The 27,438-nt window shown below is 37.4% G+C and overlaps 1 protein-coding gene across 3 annotated transcripts in view; it reads right to left on the bottom strand.

Moving 5' to 3' along the window:
• The window catches only part of tafa3b (TAFA chemokine like family member 3b), a 140,466-nt gene that overhangs the window by 111,956 nt on the left and 1,072 nt on the right, over window positions 1-27,438 (bottom strand). Inside the window, exon 1 of one of the 3 annotated variants that reach the window (XM_089119576.1) lies at window positions 7,086-7,160. The exons of 1 other annotated variant lie outside the window; for it this stretch is intronic. In XM_089119576.1, the coding sequence (XP_088975702.1) occupies window positions 7,086-7,153 (68 nt within the window). In that variant the 5' untranslated portion in view covers window positions 7,154-7,160. Of the gene's footprint in view, window positions 1-1,643; window positions 2,140-7,085; window positions 7,161-27,438 lie in introns of those variants that run through there. One more of the 3 variants, XM_039679060.2, reaches the window with a different exon arrangement.

Here is a 27,438-nt window from a genome sequence, read left to right as displayed (position 1 = left end):
CTGTGAGTGAGAATGAGTTTATCAGCATAGCGAGGCCTATCCCGCTACCAGTGCTCGGGTTAAACACTCTCACACTAACAGTAGATCCAGGACCTGCACACAACAGAGCCAAACCAAATAAACTTCTACATTCAGCTGTGATTCACAAAGGATTATTTCAGCAGCCAGTATCAGCGGGGCATCTGTGTGTTCCTAAGCCTTTTGCTCCCGACAACATCCTCCCTCATAGTCACAGCAAACACATAACCAGCTCTGTTAGGAGGAGAATAAATGCGCACTGTGGCCTAAAGGGAGTTATATCAGCCAACCACATCAGTCAAAGCAACGCAATTACTGGGCAAATTATAGTTCCTACTACATTATAAATACGATATACAGTACTGTACAAAAGTCATAGGCACGTTAGTATTTTAGCTTGTAGGTTTATTCAAGCATCTTGGATACTTTGCCGCTGTTCTTCTGAAATTAGTCTGTCTCAGTTTTTCTGTTTCTTCATGTAATCCCAGACAGACATGATGATGGTGAGATCAGATCTCAATGTGGAGCGCCAGCTGTTGTCAGAGACTGCATACAAAAAACTAACTGAAATATTATGGCAAAATGAATGTTTGGAAATTTCCTACTAACACACTACAGCAAAAGATATAAATAACTGGTTTAAAAAAAAAAAAACATTTTTGTGGGGGTGAAAATACAAATGTGACTAAGACTTTTGCACAGAAATGTATAAACAAATGTAAAGTGCAAGTGTAAATCAAAATGACTGGTTTAATGTATTATTTACTAAAACGCAAAATATAGGATAATTTTAGACAGGTAAATCAGGCCTGTAACACTGGGACAAATGACATAAAAAAAACTATTTTATTAATAGGAACATTTCGTAAATAAGAAATTACGATAATAACACTTTAATATTAATAGCAGCCAACTAGGCTACTTATTTGTCGTTAATGATAGCTGAACCGTTTATTTGAAAGGAACGGATGGACAAAATGAAAAGGACTTGCCATTAGTAGCTATAGCTCACATGAGTGCGTTGGTGGCCGTATGTGTGCGTTACGGCGCATCTATGCGCGTGCCAGCCTGCCAGGCTCCGTGTACACTGTACAGGGACCGGAGACCTTTTACTCTGTTCCCAACCACCAGGGTAAGCTGATTTACAGGGGTAAGCCTGACTTTTACATGGCATATACTGTTAATGCGGTAAGAAGACAAGCACCGTCAACAAACACACACCCTCGTTCTCCCGCGCGCGCGCACACGCAAACTCATCAAGCTCATGCCCTTTTTTACTCTAGTATTACTTCTTAACCACGCTTGACACAAAATAGTCCAGCTTTAAAGCTCCCAGGGTGATTCTCGGGTTTACACACAGACTATAGCCTGCCTATTAAGTTTCAGTGACCCGCGTCCGGTCACGATCCGAATGCATGACTCACTGAAGCAATAGTCATGGATCACTTAAAACAGGCAATACTTGTTTATTTTACAAAGTTGATCAATGATTTTTAACTCAGTGGACTACTAAACACCTTATTCTTCTTTGTGGATATCTACGTTTTGAGGGGGAACAAAACATTTAAGCAAATCTAAGAGTCAATTTCTGTCAAACCAAAATGAATAATGAAAGCTGCATATACCTGTTAGTGCGGTGGTCCGGATTATTGCCCAGTAGGAGAGAGGGGTCTCATTACCCGTCCATTATGAGTTATTCCATCCACGAACCGGAGAGGCTTCAACAATCCGCAACAAAGGATCCCTGCTATATCTACAACTATGTCAGAGAGAGTCCGAAACCCACAAATACAGCAAAGAAGTTCAGTCCTCTGATCACACAAGCGCCCGATGTCCCTGCAGGGCGTCCGGGTGCGCGGAGACGCAAAGTTCCTTCTCTCGCAGCGTCTCAGATCTTCATCTCAACTCAACGGAGAGGTGTGAAACTTCACATCAGAGCTTTCGCTTCTGGTTTAAAAAGCACAGAAATGTTTCTAACGGAGCCATCACCCTACGTAGTACCCTGTTGGGCTTGTTGTCACGGTGTTTGTCGGCGCTGGAGACAGTGCACGCTCTGTGCAGGATCTGCCGGTGCTGAAGGCAAAGGTCTGGATCGCTGTGCTGCGCCGACTCGATCCCTGCGTGCTCTCCAGGGATATCAGAAGGAACACAGGGCACAGTGAATCAGCGCCACCCAGCGGCGTGTGTGAAAGCTATCCTGCCGACCGGTTCTTTCCTTTATGTTCTTTTTGAACATTTTACAGGTTCATCTGAGTGGTTTACGACTTAGCTAAACCTGCTATTTAAACGCACAAAAACTGATAACTACATACAACTAGCCTACTACATTTAACAATAAAAAGCTGACATCAACTACAATGTGTTAAATAGTGAAACTTTTTTTAACACATGAACAAACATTCAAGTCACACATTAATAAACTCCTAATTTCTTAATAGTTGGTAAGGCATAGGATTAAGGGACTATGTTAATGCAAAAGGTATTAATATGTACTTTATAAGTATTAATAAAAAGCCAATATCCTAGTAATATGCATGCTAAGCAACTTAAAAGTGAGAGTTGACCCTAAACTTCTCTTCTCTTCTATTTCTCCACAAGAAAATAACAACTCAATGGAAATAAATAAGTTTGTATTTATTTATTTTTGTATACTTCAGTTTTAATATTTGATTAAAAAGATTTAAAGTTTTGTATCCATGATGTGTTAACCCAGTTAAAATTATAACTTATCCTTATCAAAATGATATGCAATTCCATATCTGTCATAATTACAGGTTTGTGTCTCCTCATTTTAAATTAATTCATCTTATTTTTATTTTTTTATTTTTTTGCTAGCCTTGTCCGAAGTATGTATTTTAATTGAGGGTCATGGAGGTACATGACAGCATCATTGATTATTTCAGTCAAATGTACAATTTGAAATGATTGCCACTGAATCGTGTGAAATGTCCATTGCACCTGGGTCTCATTTTGGCACCAAAGAGGCATTTGACAAAATGAGCCCCCCTCAGTAGATGAAGATTGAGCAGAGCACTCTTGGCTCTATCATCTGAGCGCCTCCCCCGCAGCTGAAATTCAATAGAAGTCACAAAGAATGATACATATGTGTTGGACTTCTTAAGTGATTTATAACGCTCGCTGTGTGTAGGGTGGACAAGTTGCCACTAGAGATGTTTGGTGAGAGAATGAACGAGATATGAGGGATAAAGAGATGGGGCAAAGAGATGAACAGAAAGAGAGAGGTGAACAGACTGAGAAAGAGAGAAGAAGAGAGAAAGACATTTGGCAGACATTGTTAAAAGCCTTTCAGAAGGCATTTGCTGTTGTCGATACATTTGGCTCAAGTTTATTACACCTGAAAGTAACTAATGCTTCCCATTACACTTCAAAGCCAAGCTTTTCAGAGACATCTTACCATCTCTGCTCTCACTCTTTCTTTTCCCCAGAGTCTTTGGCGGAGTGTGTCTTTGGTCTGATCTAAGATCAGTTGAGCGTGCTCTTCCTGTAACAGCATTAGATGAGGCCGGAAGGTCTCAGAACAGCAATAAAATCAAATCCATCTGTTGGGTCAAAGTGGGTTTTATGGGCCGGTCTGTCGTGTTGAGCCGCTGAGGATACCTGAATCTGAGTGTCAGCCATTGTTTAAAGCTTATAAAGCTCAGCAATCTCCCACATGTGATTCAGACCAAAACAGAGCTCTATTTTTACTGCTGATATCTTATGTGAGTGGCATCTCCTATCATACAGACCGATATGTGTGACAGAGTCAATGTACTGTTGACATGTTTGTTTGGTCTGCATTAGACCCTTTCACAGCAGGGGCGCTGCTAGACAGACACAACTGGGCTAAAGGCTAACAGGGGGGGACCATGCTGGGTTAACAGCTGTGTCAGAGAGATAGACATACAGTAGAAGCATAAAAATGACAGTAAAAGATGGAGAGAGAAGGGTGACTGATGCCATCTTTGGATTGACCAACCCGATCTCACGACCAAGTCGTATGAATTCGACGAATGATTAAAAAGTGGCTAATTCGTAACAATTCATACGACCTCACTCGTACGAATTAATACGATTTTGCTAAATCGTACATATTTTACGAATTTACTAATTCGTATGAATTCGTACGAATGACCTACCCCTGACCCCGCCCCTAAACCTAACCATCACGTGGGTTTAGACAAATCGTACGAATTAGTACGAGTGAGGTCGTACGAATTAGTACGAATTAGACACTTTTTAATCATGCGTCAAATTCGTACGAATTGGTTGTGAGATAGTGTTGGATTGACACACAAACCTGTCAATTTTTTCCCTTATATTGTAATCATTACCAGGGGCGGACTGGGACCAAAAAGTGGCCCTGGACTTTCTGGCCCACAGCAGCCAACCACATCCCAAATCATAACAAATTGGCTCATTAATATGCAGAATATTTTTTAACACCACTTATAGCATGACAATATAACACAATACAAAAATATATGCTAACACAACATATTAGGTCATATTTGTAAAAACCAAAGGGAAACATTTTTAATATAACACTATCAAGACAGCATTTCAGCTAGTCAGGTTGAACTGCTACTCTTCTCGCCAAATGTATAATCTGTTCATTTTAAGCATTTCACAGCATCTACCTAACTAATTAGTCCTTCTCCGATGATGCATTTCGACTGTGTCAGTGATTGTGTCGCACAATGTGACGTTTACCTATTTAACAACAGGTAAACGTCAACATGTGAACACACAACGCGTTCTCATCCCAAAGCGCCATATAGGACGCTTTTGCAAAAGCGTAAATATCCAACGCACATGGCACCCTTTAACGTCTAATGAGACGCTTCGGTTAATGGTTAAGTTTAGGTATGGTGTTGGGTAAGGGTTAGACCACTAGGGGGCGCCTTCTGCCCAAATATATCTGCGTCTCATTTCACGTTAAAGGGTGCCATGTGCATTGGATATTTACGCTTTTGCAAAAGCGTCCTATATGGCGCTTTGGGATGTGAACGGGCTCGAACACACGTCACGTGACCACAAATTATGCTAGGCATAGTTGCTGAAGAACTTTACTATGACTGGTTTCATTTATCATGACACCATGAACAGCATAAAAAGTTTTATTACCCAAATTTAATTACATAAGCTTAAATTTCGGTTTCAGTGTTTTGGTAAAAAACGCACACAAAAAAATAGTGAGCAATAATTTTAACTTAAACTGCCATTTTAATGTTGCTTGGCCAATTGTTTCGTATATAAGCACTGCTGGTCAGACCGCTGAATGCTCTGACTGATCAACTGAATTTCTGTGACCTTATATTGCAAAACCATTAAAATAAATAATTATTATTGATGTACAGTTGTGCTATTTAATAGGGATGCACCGATATGAACATTTTGGCCAATACCGATAATTCTTTATCTTTGAAAGCCGATAACCGATATATCGGCCGATAAATCAAATTTTTCCAATTTTTATATCATTTTCGAAAGCCTGATTGCAAAAACAAAAGTCTCACAATTAAAATCCGTTCCCTAACACAATTATAATGTTCTCATTATATTTTCATGTAGCCGATATGACAGCACATTTTGCACTTAACTATATTTTATATTCCAATCATATTTCAAGCAATTAAGATCAATCATGTTAAACAGTCCGCACTCTAAGTGTCTCAGGTGTCAAGTGTTGAAGGAAATAATTCATTATTTATCAGCTTTAATATATCAGCCAAATTTTATTATCGGGCCGATAACGATAACATAAAAATGAGCAAATATCGTCCGATACTGATATGGTGGCTGAATTAATGACCGATTAATGTGGACCTTTAGTTCCAAAAAACAAAATTAGGAAAACATTACACCCTCTGATTTAAACATAAGAGCAAATAGCAAGTGAAAATGACAGTAGACAGTTTTACCCCTGGAGACAGTATAAGGATGGTGATGTAGTGTGTCAACTCATCTGTCAACACTCATCAGAGTCCACAACACATAAACCTCTACACCTCTGTGTCTAACACACTTCTAAATGTGAACTATACACACAATTAATTAACCACACACACTCTCTGAGCCCTTGTATATTTCACAGGTCTGAAAGGGGTCATCAGAGTAAAGCTGTGTTTGTGATCTCACTTTCAAACAGTTTAATTACAGTAATTTGATGACTTACATTGTTATGTCCATTGGGACGTCTGCTTTTTTTTTGTTGCTGGGGTAAGATGTGGTGCTTGTCTCTATTTATTCTCTTTGTGTTCCCCTTTTGCTCCTCCCAATATACGCTAAACAGGTTCAGGAGGGCCACCTGGTTAGTGTTCCGGCTCGTAAGCCGCATCATGGTGTTGGGAATGGGAATGTGCCAGTGTCTGGGTCAGGTGTAGTACATGGCAAAACGTTAGTCTAGGACAAAGTCAGGTGACGCAGTGTGATTAATTCTATAAAAAAACACCTGCGCAAGCAACCCGGTCTCATCCCAAGACGTCATATAACTGATGTTTTGGGACGTCTTTTGACCATACGTCAATATTCGCCTTTTTAGGGCCCCCTTAAACGTCGGTAGATGAGGTTATGGGATCCTAACTCTACCCCAGACCTAAACCTAACCCTAAACCTAACCCGTCACCTAACTGACGTTAAAGGTAAAGCGTCAGTTGTATGACGGCCCGGGATCGCCATCTACCGACGTTTAAGGGGGCCCTAAAAAGGCGGATATTGACATATGGTCAAAAGACGTCCCAAGACGTCAGTTATATGACTTTTTGGGATGAGACTGTGTTAGCGTGAGAGTGTCACCAGCTTATTTTCTTCAGAAGCCGCTTGTCAATCACTGTGTGTGCAAAACTGTCTGTCAGTCTGTCTTTAGCCCAGGAGTTGACAACTTGTGAAGACAATGTCAAAGTTTAGGAGATGTATTTCGCCGTGCCCCATTCCATTACTGGGGACGAAGGACATGAGCTGTGTGTTCTTTGTTTAGAAGTGGGGCATGCTAGATCAGAACTCAAGGGAGCTGATTGTAAGCACTGCGAGCATTTTAATATGAGAAAGCCCCGCTCCCGCCTCACCCTGTTTGTAGATCAGGGGACTTTTTCGGATCCCGCTGCTTCCGAGACTGCCCGCGGACTTTACCCATGGGGGTTGCAGATAGATGGCGCTTTTCCATTACCAGTACCAGCTCGACTCAACTCGGCTCGGCTCGACTCTGCTCGCTTTTCGTTCGTTTTTTTAATCTGGAAAAAAAAAGTTATCACAATTCATCAACAAAAAAAAAAATATATTAGACATCAACTTTGATGTAGCTGTTTTTAATATTGATAAGAAATATTCCTGGAGTAATGGCTGCTGAAAATTCAGCTTCACCATCACAGGAATAAATTACAGTATAAAATATATGAAAATAGAAAATAATATCTCATAATGTACATTGAGTATGTCCAAACAAACATCCTTTTCTGTTGGTGGAAATTGGATCATGTATTATTTAAATAACATTGATAACGTAAATCCGTATTTCAGGTCTCAGATCTGAGCTCTATATAGCTGTAAATTGGCTAAAACTAATAAAAAAAATAACACTGTGAAATTTATTTATTAATTTGCTTTAAAAAGCCTGGAATTTATAATGCACTTTAAACAGTGGATTGATCATTAGTAATGAGCAGGCTGTTCTGTCAGTAAGTCAAGGTTTCACATTTGCATAAATAAGAACATAATGTGTAAATAGCAGATGGTGTCCAATCAAAAAAGAGCTCCATATAGCTTTTTAAAGGCATTTCTTAGTAGAAAAACTGTAAGCTTTCATTGTCTTGATAATAAATTGTATCACTTTAACATCATTTCAGTCAAGCAGCATCAACCCTTAAGCTGAAAGCAGAAAAGTCTCTTGAACTTGTAAATGTTACCTCTTAGTTCAACAGTGAACTGTTCACACTGAAGGTTTTCTAGATTCCAATATCCTGCTGTCTGGTTATAATGACCAACAATGTCTCAAATCATGTCAAAAGACACAATAAGGTTTCTATGCTCCCTCAACAAGACAATTAAAAAAAAAATGTTATTCTAGACATTCTTTAATACCTCATTATTTTCAGAAAGGAGCTTCAGGACAGATTGATAGTGATTGTTTAGCAATTTACCTTTGTTAGTGTTAGCAACTCCAGACCAGAATAATTCAGTGTTGACATGAACAATTTAACAAACCTCAACACGTCCCATTCTGCCATCTGTCTTATACCCTCCTCACACACACAAACATAGAGTGGAAGAAAGAAACTGACATTTTGGTATGTAGAATATTTACATGCCATGTGGTTTTTACATGATTTATTTTCCATACAGACACTTTTGGTTTGCTCACTGAAGATAAAGGCACTATTTTCTGTAAAGCAGCTTACAAAAAATATGATTTGTGAAAACTGCTATGGAAATAAAACTTGATGTATGGGTGCTGAGAGAGAGAGAGAGAGAGAGAGAGAGAGAGAGAGAGAGAGAGAGAGAGAGAGAGAGAGAGAGAGAGAGAGAGAGAGAGAGAGAGAGAGAGAGAGAGAGAGAGAGAGAGAGAGAGAGAATTTTAACAAAACGTTTATTTTACAATTCTTTAGACATTAAAAACAATTCCAATATAAATGTCACCACAGCACACATCACATGTATTAATACTTATTGTAACACACAAGAAAAAAATAAAAATTCATCTACAACAAGACAAACTGCATCATTATAACACCACTGATTTGAAAAAAACGTCAAGTCCTTCATCATTTTATAAAATTTGAAATCAATCCATACTCTTGATTTTATCCTGTTTTTTAAAATAGAAACAGCTTCACAACCTTCTGATCCTTCAATTTTATTCTTTCTACTCAGGTATATTGCCATTTTTGCTTCACCTATGATGAAGTTTAAAAGTTGACATTTTATTCTATTTTTTGCAACATACCGAAAACCAAAAATAAAACTCTGAACAGTAAAAACCTCATTTAACTTATTAAACAACAATTTAAGAAAATCAAAAAAATAACCCAACCTTGAACACTCCATGAAACAATGAAAGATGGTCTCCCTTTTTTTACAAAAAGGACACCCATTTGACACATTAGGATTAATAACACTTATAAAAGCATTGACAGCAACTGCCCCGTGTAAAATCCTCCATTGAAGATCCCCAACTCTTTTTTCCAAAGGAGGTTTATACAACACTCTCCACACAGGCTTTATACTATGATCCAAGCAAAGCTTGTCTCTCCAAACAGTGTCTACTCTTCCATTTAAAACTTTCTTATTTAATACTTTAACACAATTTTGATACAGTTTCTTACGGTCAGCCTTGTGAATACTTACATCTTCCAAGTCCTCTAACATTAACCCATTTGCTCCTTTAAGATCAGGAGAAAAGAAAACTTCAGGAAAAGGATCTTTATTATTTGGAGAAACCTTCCCTTCCCCGTAACTTGCAAGTAGAAACTTTTCTTCCATCGTAAGTTTCTGTTTTAAAACCTCCAGCAATTTACTTGCCAATCTTTCTGACTTTAATTTTAGACCAGCTACTACCCCATGTGAGTTATTTAAACCAGGACCCCCAGCTGCAATCAGATCACACAATTTAACCTTTTTTGAAACAATCAATACATTTTCAAAACCACATGCAATTTCATTAGATACATCCAACCTGGCTCCAAACACAGTCGGTTCTTTTAATAACCAAAATAAAGACGTCTCAGAAACTCCTCTTCTCTTTTTAAAAAAACTCCACACTCTAAAAACCCCCTTATAAAAAGGTGTCAGTCCATTCAGTTGAATCTTGTTAGAATCCAATAAAAACAAAGTAAAGTCCAATCCCAGACCTCCAGCTTGTTTTAATATAGATCCAGCAACATTTCTCCAAACTAGATCCTCTGGACCTGTTAAAAGTCTTTGAATGAACTGTAAGCGAAAAGTTGCTCCTCTGCTGACCAAGTGTATCAGTCCTTGTCCCCCTTCTTCTCTAGGAAGATAGAGTACACTCTGGGGAATCCAGTGAAGCTTAGTCCAGAAAAAGTCCACAATTACAGCCTGCAGTTTTGCAAGAAGTCCACTTGGCGGCTCAATACATGCCAACCGATGCCAGAACATTGAAACCACCAGATTATTAATAATTGTCACTCGTCCTCTAAAAGACATTTTTGACCACAACCATCTCCATTTTTCTAGACGTCCTTTTGTTTTTTCCAAAACCCCTTCCCAGTTTTTTTGCATCATTGAGTCGTCTCCAAGATAAACACCCAAATATTTAAAACCACCTTTCTTCCACTCAAGTCCACCAGGTAGTTTAGGAAAACCTCTACCTTCCCATTTTCCGCCAACTATGGCTTCACTCTTAAACCAGTTTACCTTAGCAGAAGACAATTTACCAAACTCTTCTATAATTACCTGTAAAGTGTTTACTTCTTCTTGATTTTTAATCATAACCACAATATCGTCAGCATAAGCTGATAACTTAATTTTACATTCAGATTGCGGTATACTCCACCCATCAATGTTTGCCCTAATTCTTACCAGCAACGGTTCAATGGCTAAAGCATATAACATGCCAGACAGTGCACACCCTTGTCTGATACCTCTTGTAATTTTAAAAGGAGCACTCAACCCTCCATTAATTTTGAGTATACTCTCAATGTTTGCATACAACACTCCGATCATTTTGATAAAACCCTGACTGAAACCAAACTCACTCAGAGTCCTCCAGAGGTACTTATGCTCAACCCGGTCAAAAGCCTTTTCCTGGTCTAAGGAAATAAGGCCAAAATCTAAACCCAATGATCTAGAGACGTCCAAAATATCTCTAATTAAATGAATGTTGTCAAAGATCGATCTATTAGGAACACAGTATGTCTGGTCTATATGGATGACCCCACCAATCACCTCCTTCAACCTAATTGCTAAGGCTTTAGATAGGATTTTTACATCAGAGCATAAGAGTGACACTGGTCGCCAGTTTTTTATATTCGTGAGGTCTCCTTTTTTCGGTAACAGGGTGATCACTGCTCTCCGGCAGCTTGTTGGCAGTGACCCTCTGGCCACGCTGTCATTAATGACCTCCAGAAGATCATCACCCAAAACTGCCCAGAGTGCCTTATAAAACTCAACAGGAATTCCGTCGATCCCCGGAGCTTTCCCGCACTCCATACTCTTTAGGGCATTATACAGCTCACCTTTCGTAAAAGGTTTTTCCAGCTCAGTGTTTGCTTCATCCGAAACTTTAGGCAGACTCACATAAAACATACTGGCTATATCCTTTTCCTCCACGTGACCACTGCTATATAACTCTGAGTAAAAACCTACCGCTCGTTTTCTAATTTCCTTAGCCTCTATAATTTCTGTGCCTGATTCAGATAACAAGCAATGCATGCTTCTATTTTGGCCATTTTTCTTTTCAAGTCCAAAAAAGAAACTGGTTGGGCCATCCATTTGTACTATACTCTGAAAACGCGAGCGTACCAGAGCACCCTGTGCTTTAACCCCCAACAAATCATCTAAAATCTTCTTTTTATCTTTTAAAACTTTGACACATTCTCTGTCTCTAACAGATTCAATTAAATTTTGCATTTCAACTATCTCTTTCTCTAGATCCTTTAGAGATCGGGAAATGTCTCTCGAAGCATTGAAAGTATACATACGGCACAGTTGCTGTATCTCTATTTTTGCAATATCCCACCATTGTTGCAAAGAATCAAATAATGACCTCTTATTCCTAAACTGTTGCCAAAAATGACCAAACACCTCAAGAAAAAAATTATCTTGTAAAAGAACCGTATTAAAATGCCAATAAGCACTTTTTGGCTTTACATTAGTGATAAAAACATTACAACTGACTAAACCATGATCTGAAAAGCCTACAGGAGAAATTGCACATTGTTTAATAATATTAAGATGATGTTTAAAACAATACCACCTGTCTAGTCTAGCCATTGTCACATATCGTTCCCTCACTTGTGTCCATGTGTACTGTCTCTGTGTTTTATTCAACACCCTCCATATGTCATACAGTTCACATTCTTTCAGAATTTGTTTTAAAACACACTGTGAAGGCATGTGTGGTTCTTTGTGATTTCTATCAATTTTATCATCTTCCGTACAATTAAAATCACCCCCTAGAAATAAAAACTCTTCAGGTTTACAACTTCTTACAGTATCTCTAACTTTGTTTAAAAACAACACTCTTTCAGGGCCCAAAACTGGTGCATACACATTTATAAATACAACAGAAAATTTTTCAAACTCAAGCCGTACTTTCAAACACTGTCCCCCGACTACATGCTCTACTTCACACGAGACTGGATTGATATTTTTTCTGAGTAAGATTGCTACACCTCCACTAGTGGTAGTCTTATGGCTCATTATCACCTTTCCTTCCCATTCCATCATCCATCCACTTTCATTTTTTATATCACTATGTACTTCTTGAAGAAACATAACATCAATTTTTTTCTGTCTCACCAATTCATAAAGTATTGCTCTTTTCCTAAAATCCCTTGCACCATTCACATTCAGGCTGCCCATCCTTAAATTACTCATAAATAAATGAGAAAAAAAAGAGACTGAGCAAAACAAAAACAAGAACTTAACAAAGAAAAAGGAAAAATTAAAACACCTCCTTTTCATCATTTACCATATTGGATCTCACTTTATGAACTATTTTCTTTAACCTGTATACTTCTTGCTCTGTGAGACCCCCCAACCCAATTTCTTTCATTGACATCTTTGCAGACTCTATAAACAACTCACGATCTGGAAAAAACTCTAGTACTTGAACTCCCTTCATGCCTTTTGTACTCTGCAAAAAAGCTTTAATTTTTTCAAGGGTGTAAGCACTCCTCCCAGATCTTCTCAGAGACACTGAGTCAACTGAACTTACAGATTCACACTCACTTCCTGATACTGAATCATCTGAATTACTGTATTCAGTGTTAGGCATTGTTTCTTGAACCATCTTTTCCTCTGTCTGTTCTTCCTGAACCTGCTCCTTCTTAGCTTTTTTCCCTCTACTTTTTCCACTTGTTTTTCTCTTTAAAGTCGGTGTTTTAAACAGACTGTCATCCTCCGTCATATCAATATCTCTTGAGACATCTACAGGGCCAGCAGCATCATTTGCTCTTTCAAACTCCCTTTCTCCTACTGTTTCCTCATTACTCCTGCTTACAATTTTTGTTTGATTAGTTTGTTCACCATTCTCTAGCACTTCTCCACCTTTTTCCTGATTTTCATCCTCCACATTATCTTTCTGTCCCTCACTTTCAATGTTATTCTGTCCTGGATCATGTTCCACATTCTCAGGACACGAACGCGCAAGATGTCCTCCTTGTCCACATTTAAAACATTTCATTGTCTCTGATGTAGCATAAATGACATAGTCAAAATCATCAATTCTAAACTTCATCGCGAGATTCAGCTCCGCACTCTCATTGTTCAGAATCATGTACACCTGCCGCCGGAAAGAAACAACATGCTTCAACTGTGCCGATTTGCAATTTAATGCGATTTTTTTAAACTGTGAAACAATTTTTCCGTGCCTGACCAATTCCCTTTGGATCACTTCGTCCTTTATAAAAGGTGGAACATTCGACAACAAAATCTTTTTCGCCGGTTGCATCAAAGGCATCACTGGTGTGTACGACTCATTCAACACAATTCCACTCGCGACTATTTCATTTACTTTGTTCACGTCATCTAGGAAAAAAACAAACGCACTGTTCATCCTAGATGCTGACAAAATACTCTTATACCCCACAACTTGAGCAACTGCTATGCTGCAGTCTTCTATAGAACAGCGTTCCGCGGGCGTGATTTTAATGCCATTCCTCCGCGTTAGCTTGTCAAACTGTATGCTCTCCGATGCTGCTGCCATCTCGGACAGCACACGCTGAGCAACAGCGACCTACTCTCCCTGACTCCAAAAAAACCTCCACAAATACACCAACAACTTTGCCAAAGAAAGAAGAAAAGTTAGAAAACTCACACAGCCCGCAGGCCAGCACTCTCGCACTCCACACTCGTTCAGCTCAGACGCTCACGCATGCGCACAGAGAGAGAGAGAGAGAGAAATCGCAATTACAACAAACCTATGACTTGTTTTCTTATGTGTAAACAAGTAACATGTTTTCTCTCTCAATACAATGATTGGGTCCATTGTTGTCTTTGGACAGTGTAAAACAGTGTTAAAATACTAAAAATCTGTAATTTTGTGTTCCAAGATTAAAATTATGTAATTCTGTGTTACAAAATCTGTAATTTTGTGTTTTGTGTTCCACAGGTTTGGAAAAACATGAGGGAGAGTACATGATACACAACTGTTTAAAAGTCAGGGTCAGTTTTTTTGTTTTTAAGAAGAAAAAAATGTGAAATAAGGTTTATGTTCAGGTATGCACAATTGTGAGCAAGACGTAAAATAACTTTAAAGCATTTATGCCAATTTTTCTTTTTAAACAAATGAGTTTTATATATATTTTTATTAAAAGGTGTTTAGAAATAAAGAATACCTAAATGCCATTGATCTCAGGGATGGTGAAGAACACAACAATCATCATACAGATTATTCTGCATCCTTTCTATCTGATGTTTAATGACCACGTCTATTTATTTGCTAAATGTAAAACTACTTTATTGCTCCAGTACATTTTCATTAAGATGTTATTCAATTCCCTTATTAAGCACTTTTCCTCTGAGGACTGTAGGATGGCGAGTTATTTCAGGCTTAACTCTGCTTGTGCAGATATTTGGTACCCACAGTGTGGGCAAAACCAGACACACACACACACACACACTGAAAGCAGTTCTGTTCTCTCCAAACAGATCTATGTGTGGCAAGTGCAGATGGGTGTTTTATAAAGGAATGATGTGATGCTCAGACGGATCTACTACACCAGTTGCTTGTCGAGATAAACAGCATATCCCCCAACGCCACACACACACACACAGTCTGATACTGAAAATGTTTCATTAATGTCACAGATAGGATCAGGTCTAAGATTAAAAGCCTATGTGTGTGTGCATTTAAAAAAGGAACGAGAAGTTGTATGTGTGTTTCTGTCTGATAACTGATCGTTGATGCATCAAATCAGTTACAGGTAGCATACTTCAAACTTATGACTTCACTGACTTTCACTCGTCTCTCATTAGCAACGTTCACCAGCTCGTGTCGACAGTCACCATGTGCATGTCAAGATAAACCACACCATTATAAAACAGCAGTGTAAAGCCCAGTGATGAACACACAGTTGTATAGACCCCAATCCACGAAAATATTTTCAGAGCAACATATTACTCAAAAAGGAAAGTAAGGATATTATGAAATCCGTCGTTTCTGTATCATGATGCTTTCAGCAGATTTATTCATGCTGATATCCTATCTCATATATTCCCCTTTGCACATTTGTATGTTATGATGTAACAAGTTGTGACAATTTAAAAGACATATGAGGTCTGAAAGTCTATCATTGTGTGTATGACGGCTCCTTTCTGCTCTAACAAACAGAATCTTTCTCTCCATTTATATGACTCACGTTGTTTGATATTCAACAAACCGCCTCCAAAAACTGACATAATGGCATTCTTACACACACATACAGAGAGAGACAGACAGAGTGAGAGGGGGAGACTGGCACTGCTAAAATACCAGCATTAGCATATGAAAGCTGCATCTGCGTGTCTGTTTGTGTCTGCGTTGTGTACGGCGGTTTGCTGTATGAGACACAGCGGAGTGTGTAGTGATATTCTACTCTGAGCTGAACATGGCTGCGAATGAGTCACAGTGAGCTAAAGGTGATGTCCTCTGGGACTCCTCAAAAGCCGGTCCACTCGCTCACACACACACACACATTAACCATGCCAACATCTGCCTGACAAAAGGGCATTTGTGGAGGATAGACATTCATCGGCAAACCAGGCTTATGTCCAATTATTCTGGCATCAGGATCATGTCAATTCATGTGTTCCTGAGTCAGTAGCGGGAGCTGTCCTCTGTACTGTGGTGCTGAAACTCTCCAGGAGGATCCTGCAGTGATGGCATGGTCAGGGAATGGTTACTATGAAGGGCAGGCAAAGCCTTATTTCCTCCATCAATATAGGCCAATGTTATAAAACTGTACAAAGGGAGCGCTTAGGTTTTTGTTATAGCTGGTCATAATATTTCTAAAGTTTTAAGCATATTTTTGAAGTTATCTGATGTGACAATTTTTTTAAATATGCAAATATGACCTGCTCCATTATTTTGAGTCACTTTGACCATACTACGGAGGCGTATTGCATTCACTTGAAGAAAAAAAAAAATCTACTCTGTTTTTCTGAATTAACGAGTTAATTTTTCATGAGAAAAAAAAATTTGCTCTGTTTTTCTGAATTAATGAGTTAATTATTCATGAGGAAAAAAAATTGCTCTGTTTTTCTGAATTAACGAGTTAGTTTTTCATGAGAAAAAAATGTTTTGCTCTGTTTTTCTGAATTAATGAGTTAATTTTTCATGAGAAAAAAAAGTTTTGCTCTATTTTTCTGAATTAACGAGTTAATTTTTCATGAGAATTTTTTTTGCTCTGTTTTTCTGAATTAATGAGTTAATTTTTAATGGATTTTTATTTTTTGCTCTGTTTTTCTGAATTAATGAGTTAATTCAGAAAAAACAGCAAAAATAAATTTTCTCATGAAAAATTAACTCATTAATTCAGAAAAACAGAGCAAAAAAAAAATCCATTAAAAATTAACTCATTAATTCAGAAAAACAGAGCAAAAAAAATTTTTCTCATGAAAAATTAACTCGTTAATTCAGAAAAACAGAGCAAAACTTTTTTTTTCTCATGAAAAATTAACTCATTAATTCAGAAAAACAGAGCAAAAAAAATTCTCATGAAAAATTAACTCGTTAATTCAGAAAAACAGAGCAAATTTTTTTTCTCATGAATAATTAACTCATTAATTCAGAAAAACAGAGCAAATTTTTTTTTCTCATGAAAAATTAACTCGTTAATTCAGAAAAACAGAGTAGATTTTTTTTCTTCAAGTAAATGCAATACGCCTCCGTAAGAAACACACATTGAGTTTTATTAACCAATAAAAAAATCCTGGGGAACTAAACCCCTGGTCGGAGCCTGACTCCACCCACTGGCAATATTTGAAAATGCTGAAAAAGTGGGCAGACCCCAGCGGAGATAGAGGGGATGAAATAGATGCTAAAACACTCTATCCTGATTGTTTTCAATACTCACAATTCCAATTCCTGACTCCCTACAGTGCTTTTGACGACACAAGATAGTTTTTATACTGCCAAGGGCGTAGCTCGCGTGGTGAGCTGAAACCTGGGTACGTCACGAAGTACGGAACATCCAATAGGAAAATTCAACTGCAGTAGCCACCGTTCAACCTGAAGAGGGCAGCACTAAGACGTTTTTACACCATATATTGTAGAAATAAAACATTTTATAAACAAATGTCAAAAAAGTTACTCGAATCAATGACTGGTTTTAATAAAGATCCATTCTTCTTGTGTTTCTGGATTAAAGTGGCTAATTGGCAGGTCACAAACATTCCATAGTCTCAAATTTAATATATATATATATATATATATATATATATATATATATATATATATATATATATATAAAAGATTTAAAGTTTGTTTACTTAATTTAATGTTTACTTTGAAAATTAAAAAAAACATAATAACATTTTTGAAAATATATTACAGTACAATTATTTTCAACACTGATGAAATGTTTCTTGAGCACCAAATCAGCATTTTATAATAATTTCTGAGGGATCATGTGCCACTGACCAGAGTAATGATGCTGAAAATTCAGCTTTTCCATCACAAGACTAAAATATATTATTTCAAAATATATTAAAATAAAAAAAAACAAGTTCTTTCAAATTGTAATTACATTTCAAAATATTTTTGATGGTGGAGTATATACACATGTCCAAATCTAGTTAAAACATCACACACACACTCACTCACTCTTCTCTTCCCTGTTATGTAGTTACACTATTGCCCAGCATTGCTTTACCATTACCCACAATCCCTCTCTTAGTCAACTATTTCAACACTGTCAAACAGTATAAAGACCTCTTTATATTCACCCAGTCTCTCTCTTTTTCTCTCTCTCTCTCACACACACACACACTCACAGTTACTCTGAATGTGTAAGTAGGTTCTGTGGCAGAAATGAGCTCTGGGTCATTACTGTGGTGATGTGCAGAGAACCAGAGGCAATGATAATCAGAAAACAGACACATGTTACCGAAGAAGACAGACAGACTGGCGGACTACAGTTCAAAATTCAAGACATTTTCCAATTTTTTCTGCCTTTTTAGAAGTATTAATCAGACAGGAAGTAAGAGAGGGAAAGGGAGAGAGAGAGAGAAAAGCAGACAATGAGGTCGTGGCGGAAAAGAAGTTCTCTGTTCTCTGTACAGAACAAATGCACAGCAGCTTATTAGAGGAGACGAGAGGCTTCCTCTGCGGCGTTACAATCTGAGTGAGCACCCAATTTACAGAGGGCTTGGAATATGAAAGGTCATCTTAAAATGACATGGCTCAGTTATGTAATAAATTGAAATGATTGATCAGTTTGTAGATTTTAAAAAATAGCTTTCCCCTTGTTGTTAATTCATTTCATGAAAAGAGACACAGATGATTTTTCCCAAGAGATCTCTCGTATGTATTTATCATTTTTTATCAAGACATAGGAGACAAACAGAGGTCTTCATTCAGCATCGTTGCCATCTCTTCCTGCTTTCCGGACAAAAGGGCTCAGTCTTTATACTACTGACCAATAAAAAAACTACATCACCATAGTAACACATAACACCAGAGGAACATGTGGTTCCCATTAACAATGGAATGTATATCCAATCCCAGTGGAAACTGTACATTGCATATACTTTCAGTCTCACTCCAACAAACTCTCTCCCACATCTTCAAAACATTATGATTCACAAAATGCGATGATTACAAAGTAATAATAGTATTAAAAACAACATAAAATTTTGAGATTGTCAATCTTCACTGCCTCATGAAGATGAATGTTTAACTCAAATGCAGGTTTAGGTGAACGACATATTTTCCTAGTCATGATCCCTGCATCTCACAGGCTTTCCACTCCAAAAGGATTTTCATTTAGAGACTAAGCTCCTGTTATTGCCCCTTTCATCCATCCATCCTTCTATTGTCTCATTCTTCCATCGCTGCATCCTTCCTTCTTTTCCTTATCCTCTAATTCTATGTGTTTACCTAATCCTTCTCTTGTTCTCCGGCTAGTGGCATGCAGCGGCTGTTCTTGCGTTTCCGATTTCTCCATAATCCAAAGCATTTCAGGAAAAAACAACAAAAATCTGGGATTAAGTTTCGGTGGCCTTGTGGAAGACAAATCTCTCTCTCTCTCTCTCTCTCTCTCTCTCTTGCTCGCTGTTTATCGCATTGCTTTCTTCACAAAAGCAGCTTTTGTACTTATCAGGATAAAATCAAGCCAAGGCATTTGAAAGTCTGGGGGGTGATGCAAAAAAAAAGTCCTATGGGACTCACACAGGCAGCTTTTAGTAAAAGAAGATGCTAGTGGATTTTTTTTTTCTTTTAAGAATTGGAAACAAAGAGCACATCCATCCAAAGAAGGATTAACGGTTTTATCAAAGACAAACATACTATTTTATTGGATAAATTGGTTGAAATGTGGGGCTTTTACAATAACAGAAGTTACGATCTGAACCCTGCTAGTCAAGATAAACAGACAACAAAGGTCAGTTTGGTATTTTAGGAGCAAACATTTTTTTAATTCAACCATAGCAATATGCAATGGCGTGAAACTCACTTTGTGGTCCTATTTATTTTCTTTTTTAAATGCAAATGTATTTGAAAATGTATTTGAAAATAGTTATTAAAATATGTACATTCACAAATAGCTCAAAATGCGTAGAGATAACACGCCACTTGACTCGAAAGTGGCGTGTATGTTTACGCAAAAGTCATGTCATGTTGTCACTTGAGTTAGCATTTCCATTGACTCCAATTCATTTTGGCGTCACTTTGACAGTGAATAACTTTTACATCTGAGGCATTTGAAGACCCCATTTGTCCATTATTTATTTGGAGTAAAATTATCCATTACCTTGTTTGTAGCTTATGTTATGGCCCAGTAGAAGCAGTTTTTTGTAAAAGTAGGCTAACGATTGCGTCATAACCATGCGACTCTCTGTCGCACAGTAGAGAGATTACCGTATGGACAAGAGGAGAAGCTCCGCGGACAATCGGGGAAACATGGAGGCAAAATGACAAAATAATTCATCAGAATACCTAGCAAAAGTTTCTCCTGCTCCTAGCTCATGGACAGCTCCTACTCCCACTCTCCGCCTCTGCAAGTTTCGGAAGGGAATAATTCAGATTTCTAATGCCACAGCCACTAGAAGACAGACAGGTTGCTCACGTCACATTTACGTCGTCAAGCTCCGTTTGAGTCAGTTTGAGTCTGGGCGTCAGGAACGGAAGTCCTAAAAAAACGCTAAAAATGGGCTTCACTTGTCTCAATTGAGTTCCAATGATGGCTCTGTCCAATTATTATACTGTCTATGGTGCAGAGACACTGTGTGAATGCTATTTACGACAGTACAAGTACTCCACGGCGACTCTAGGGGTCACAGTTTGAAAAAACTGCAAAGTGCTGCTTTAATGTATTTTGGTCTTGGCGGAATAGATCTGCAACGCTGCCGCTACAGAGCAACCGAGACTTGCTACTGCGAATACATTCACAGACATTGCTGTGAGCAAGTAAGACATGCTACTGCTTCTGCACATGTAACAGACATGAATTAACTGCAGACGGTAACAGCAAACAATGCCAGGAATTTGAATGTTTGAGCAGCAAGCTCATTGACTGCTGATGCAAAAGCAACCAATAAGGTGTGCCAAATAGATAAGGACATGATTGCTACCAGTTAAAGACATATCAGCCTGCACCATTCAGAGTTTCATGCCAGAACTGGGTAATTAATATTTTCTTGAAAATGGTATAGGCCCCCCCACATAAATCCACTGTTTATGAATACAAAAAGCAAATCTACAAGAACTTTTAACTAGAAAATTTAAAAGAACCCATATAATAATCTAATAAAAGCACTTGTAAACCTTGAAAAATTGAATTTCACAAAAGTATCTGCCGGCTCCCATTATATCATTGAGGTCATAATGTCAATGAAAACATGCATACACTTTCACACAAAACACAGCACTTGAGGATCACTTCAAATCCTCTGCTGTCCAAAAATATTCTCCAGCTGTTGAAAGTCAACTACACGCTCCTCTTCTCTGTGCAGAGCTCTCACAATAAACCCACCTGTGTGGCATTCATCAGTATCAACACAATAGAACAGCAACGCTTTTTTTTATCTCAGGAAAAAGGCAGACATCTGTTCCCAGCCCTCTATGCCTGCACTGCTTTTATGGATCCCTAATTTAATGTGTCCCTTCTGTTCTGCAAAATAATATCACACACAGCACTGCATACAGCTGGATCATCATCACTTAACAATAGGCAATTATATGAGCTCTAACCAGCTGCACTCTAAAGGACAAAGAGGAAATCCAAACTGTCCAAAGTTGAAAAAGCTGCTAAACAACAATATTAATGAACTTTGGAAAATATGTTTGTTTGTTTTTGCTCACCAATTAACAGTTACCATATGTTGCAATGTTACTCATTTTTAGGGAAATACCTGCTCCTAATATTAGTCTTTTGGCACCTCAAATGCCATATTTATATATAAGCAGCACATAATCCCGAAATAATATGTATTAATCTTTAATAAGAAATTATACAAGCCAGATTAACTGTTTAATTTGATTCATATAAAATATCAGGTACACTTTCGAAACATCTGCATCTAAAGCTACAGAGAGAGAGGGGGGGAAGAGAAAGAAAGCACCTGTTCTGTATCAACCTACTGCCACCTAGTGGTTTGTGTCATGGTTTCTTTTTATAGAGACCAAATATGTAATGATCCATTAAAATCAAAAACATCATGGAAATCATCCCCCATATAGGCCTATATATATTTTTTAACTAGTTTGATCTTTTAAAAGTAAATTTTGTCATTGTTTTGGAGCACACTAGCTTATAGATAACAGTAAGGCTCACATATTCATAAAAGCCAAAACACTTTAAATAGGGCACAATTTGAGGGAACAACCATTTCCGAAACCATTGTGAGTGCACTTATTCAATCTCACATTCAATCCCACTACTCGAACTGTGTTCTAGAAATAAATTTGATATTGAGGGTAGGCAGACATTCAGAGGCATAAAGTACTGTAAGTATTACATTCAACAACGCAACAATAATAAAACAATGCATTGGAATTCACTATATTACGGAGCCCCCCTAGTCCCACTTTGGCAAAAAAAAATTAATTATAACTATCTTGTGGCCTCAAGATAGTAACTCGTAGGCCACGAGTTACTATCTTGAGGCCACGAGTTAGTATCTTGAGGCCACTATTTACTTTTGATACTTGAGTACTTTTAAAAACAAGTAGGCCTACTTCTGTACTGTAACTTAAGTGAAAATCTGTCTTAACTTTTACTTGTAAAGGAGTAATATGGAGTAATAATATACGAAGTTGTGTAGTTTGTTCAACTCTGTTAATATCTCACAATTCTAGCTCACTTAGTTGAGCTAAGTATATATATATATATATATATATATATATAAAATATTATGTGTGTGTGTGTGTGTGTGTTCAGCTGAAGAAATAAAGACACACACACAAACACACAGAAAAAAGAATAATGGACATTCAAACAGATGTTTGTCAGTACCGGATTATTTTGTTTTACATTATAGGATAATATCAGAAAAAAACTATTTATCATACAAAGACATCCCTAATTTGCAAAAGCTTACAACTAATATTAAACAGAAAATGGTACAAAAAGAAAATGGTAGAAAAAGAATTTAATTAATTAAATTTTAACCAAATGAGTCACATATAAGCAGAGAACATCTTCATATTGAGTCAGCAGCAGCACTATACTTTTGTAATATTTTCTTGCCTGTACAAATGTTTTATTTTATTTACATTCTCATTTCCCTAGGGATGCTGCCAATCCTTTCCCTGCATCACATGCTTTCTGCATTTCATATCTTAATAATATCTGCCTAAAGTTGAACAAAGACATTTTTCAGACATTTAAATTGATAATTGCAATTGAATTGCTGAGAGAAATATGCACAGTATTGTTGTGGGAGTTTTATATGGGAAATGAATAATAATGAAGACAACAAACTGAAGTAAATATTGTTTTGTTCGTAGTTATTGGCCGTATCTCCTCACACTCAGCGTCATAAACCAATAATGTTTTTAAAATAATAACGAGAGAATATTTTATTCTTGAAATGTTATTGCAGTTTGAGTAATAACCCACAATTTGACTGAAAATATTGACTTGGCTCAAATGCAAATTCTTAAAAATGTTACTTTTCTGTGTGACAGAGCAAAAAAGTCCAATAAAAATATCCAGTGACTGGCATATTACAATTTAGTTCTGCGTGTAAAATTAGATTAAAATTAAAAAAATGCTCTACTAATAAATATATATTTAATTTTATAAAAAAGTGCAAATATAATATCATAAATATCTGACATCATAGAAAATGTAGAGTATATAACTATAGACAACAAAATTAAATATTGTATACATAAATATACATACTTTAACAGAAATATGCTTTACAAATAATCAGCTCCTTATTCATTTTAAAATTCGTCTCAGCCATATTCAAACACACACCATGCACATACAGCACTATTTTTTATATTTCTCTTAATCATTTCACATTAAACATCCCTACTGTGTTTATTATCATTCACTCATGATGAATATTTATAAGCTGCAGGTCTTAAGACAACACATTTACAACAAAATAACATGCAAGTGCATCAACTAAATCTCCCAGTTACAATGTAATGACCTGGTGTTGCATCATGCCAACAGAACTACTACAATTCATTGGAAAATAACAAACAAATATAGAGCAATAAGTAACAATTTAGCACATGCACCAGCTTGTAATGAAGTATTATGTCCTCTAGGTGTCACTATTTTAAAGAATGATGGGAAAGTGAGTCACACACATGCAAGATTAGAACACTGCAAAGACAGACAAAAAGTAATCTTAACATTTGTTTACCCGACAAATTATTTTTTAAAGAAGTTTTCTTGTCCAGATTTAGAGTTCATCACTGCTCATATGCTTCTGTTGAGCTGTGATCTCAGAGAAAGAGTTAGAGAAGATGCACAACAGACAATCACTCAGTGATACACATGACTCTACTTTTCGAAACACATGCGGATGACGTCATTGTGTAATCTGAGAAACAAAAGAGCAGATCTTTAGGCCTGACTCATCATCAGGATCAGCTATAGACTACACAAACAACAGGCAAGGCTTTAGTTTAGACCTGTGGTCATAGCAACACAAGTCACATACCAAGAAAACAGGCAACCAAGATCCTTAAAGCTGACTCACCTGGAAAACATAAGAAAACTTATAATAGCCTATCTTTCTAAGTCAGCAAGGAAACTTTATTTCCTGTATGGCTATAAATAGACAATGCATTAAAACTAATTATTTACAACAATATTGAGACCAAATTCAATTTCCTGCTTCTTATTACACACCAGGTTGTCATTTTATGGCTATAGATCTGGTTGGTTCATCATAGGTTACCAATTGTCATCAAACAGAAAAGCAGGACCAAATTAATTTCACAACATTGTGATTAAACATCATGTTATAGGCAATCTAAATATAGACATCCATCATTTCTCCCAGTTTACTCTTTTACGATTCTTATCCCAGTCTCAACTTGATTAATGAAGCGTATCCAGACAAATAGTGAACCTGAGATCTTGCAGACTATTAGAACTGAGCAACGTTTTCATGCAGTGATCTGTATAGACGTTACAGGCTATAAATGTTTGCAACTATTAACATATTTGTAACTTTCGATGATCTGTTGTATATTGTGTAAAATAGTGTTAGTTGACATGCTGTAATAATGTAGTGTTATACAATCTAGTTTCATAAAATTGCACGCACAGGGTCTCGGCATTTGCTGAGAAAAGAGAAAGAGAAAAGAGGAGAAAAGTTTTTATATTCAATTCACAGTCTCTCTATATATTAATCAGCCATATATTAATATAACTGACCCATGTTACAACCATCCCCGGTCTCCCTAATTTAAACGGATTGAAAAAAAAAAAAATTGTAATGAAGGGCAAAACAAGCTGACCAAAACCACTTTTTGCTTCAGGCTGTAAACGTTTTTTTTTCTGCTGTAAAAGTTGGGTATTTTAACTTGGGAGAGATGCAGATTTGACTCACTTCTGCAGAATGCCTCAAGTGGTCAGTAGATGAATTGCAGTTTAATGCACTTCCGTGTTGGTTTCAAGAGACAGGAAGGTTGCCTCTTGGTCCTTAAGTCCTTCAGCCTAGTTCACACTACATGATTTAAAGCCCGATTTGCAAAATTGTTGAGCTCGCCGACAGGTCAAGGTGTTATCGCGTGCAAATTGTGGGGGATTAGTGGGTGATGAATGCTCGCCAATCTGTTAGTATGAAAGCGCCAACAACGCATCAAAAACACTCGCAGATGCCTCGCAGACGCGTCGCCGAGCCCAGAAAAATATCTAGCATGCTAGATATCCAGAGCTGTCGCACGACTCAACCTCACGTGATGTCATGAGCTACAGCCAATCAGAGTTAAATACACAGGTCAGCCAAACATAAACATGCAGCTACATCTCCGATATAAACATGCTATATTCACCTCCAACTCTCTCTGTAGCACAGACAATCCCTGCTGTTCGCGTATGCGGTCCATTCTTTCGCCCATACTCTCTTATTCTTTTTTGTATTTTTTTTTTTTTTTTTTGCGTTTTTTCTCAGAGCACATCATCGGGCAAACAGTTTGCAGCACTAGTTTCTGTCTGACATCCATATTCGCGTGTTGTGTTCTTCTTCGCTGGGTTTTGGTGCGTGTGCTGTTTCTCATCATTTCCAATTCGCTTTATCGCGGGATTTTTCGTGATAAAACGTGGTTTGTAGACAAGATAGAATCGTTGGGTGACAGAGTAGTGTGTTACCTCCTGTCGCGGATCTATCACATTGTGTCGTGTGGTGTGAACACCTTAACAACTTGAACACTCCTGGTTTCACAGAGAGCAAGTCATGTAGTGTGAACCGTACAGTTTTAAGATCATGTAGTGTGAACTAGGCTTTAAATGTGCGACTCGAGTTCTCCTACTCTGGTAAATAATGCCTTTTTCAAAAATGAACTATTCCTTTAAAAACAAAAACATATTTGTATTTACAATAAACTGTTCTAAATTTCAAATTATTTGACTGAAAATGTCCACTTTCTTTTCAATCGAGCTGGCACAAACATGTGCGAGACTTCTGGTGTCCTTCACTTCTAGTTATTTTTAGCTGTACAAAAACAGCTTATGTTGCTTGATATTGTAAACTGGTATTTCTCATATTATTTTAAGTTATTGTCGTAGTTATAAACAGTGGTTTGTAGCGCACACATTTGACCATTTATTGCACTGTTCTTAGTTATTTAAAAATGGCGGCTAATAAATCTGAAATCTCGCACAATCAAAGAAAACAGCGTTGCAAAATGAGGTGGATATGGATCAGCTCTCACCTCATTACGAATCGGATCTGTCTTGGTTCAGTGGGTCAATGAGTTGTTCACACAATAAACGTGAATGTTTAATTCAAACCGGTTTTGTGAGCATGTTCGAACATTGGTAAGCCGATTCAGTAAACGGAACCGACTGAATAGACTGATTCGTTGAAGAATCTTACAGAACTGCATATGGTGCATTTGGATTTCAATCAACTGGTCACTATGGCAAGCCATTTCAACATTTAACAGCTAGACTGGATTTGTGTTGCAGATGTCTGTTAGGCTAATTCAGTTTTGCCTTGTCAAAAAGAACATTTCAGATATCCGCAACTAAATTCTTTTGGTTCTTTCTGCCAACCAGTTTGCGCCCACGCCCATATCGTGAATTACTAAATTACAGAAATCTCTATCTTTTTGACTAGTCACAATTACATTACCGATATCGTGAATGACAATTCCAACTATCCAAAATGTAATTAATTAGAATGACGTTGTAAATATCTGCAATGTTAATTCCGGATAGTTAAACTTAGCTTTTAAATGCTAAAAATGGCTTGCCATAGGTCACCCTCGCAGTCGCAGGCATTGCGCTCACACCTCAACCCCCTGCCACCGCTCGTGCCAATGATGTCATTCTATTTCAACGGCTGAGGGGCGTGGCCGTGACAGCCAGCTCCTCCCTTCGAGCCAATAGCATTTGGGCATAGACA

This window comes from Pimephales promelas, chromosome 14 (genome assembly GCF_988280905.1).
Source record: "Pimephales promelas chromosome 14, fPimPro1.hap1.1, whole genome shotgun sequence".
In the NCBI taxonomy this organism is placed as follows: domain Eukaryota; kingdom Metazoa; phylum Chordata; class Actinopteri; order Cypriniformes; family Leuciscidae; genus Pimephales; species Pimephales promelas.
Note: the sequence above shows the minus strand (reverse complement) of the source record. Positions and strands in the feature narration are given on the sequence as shown.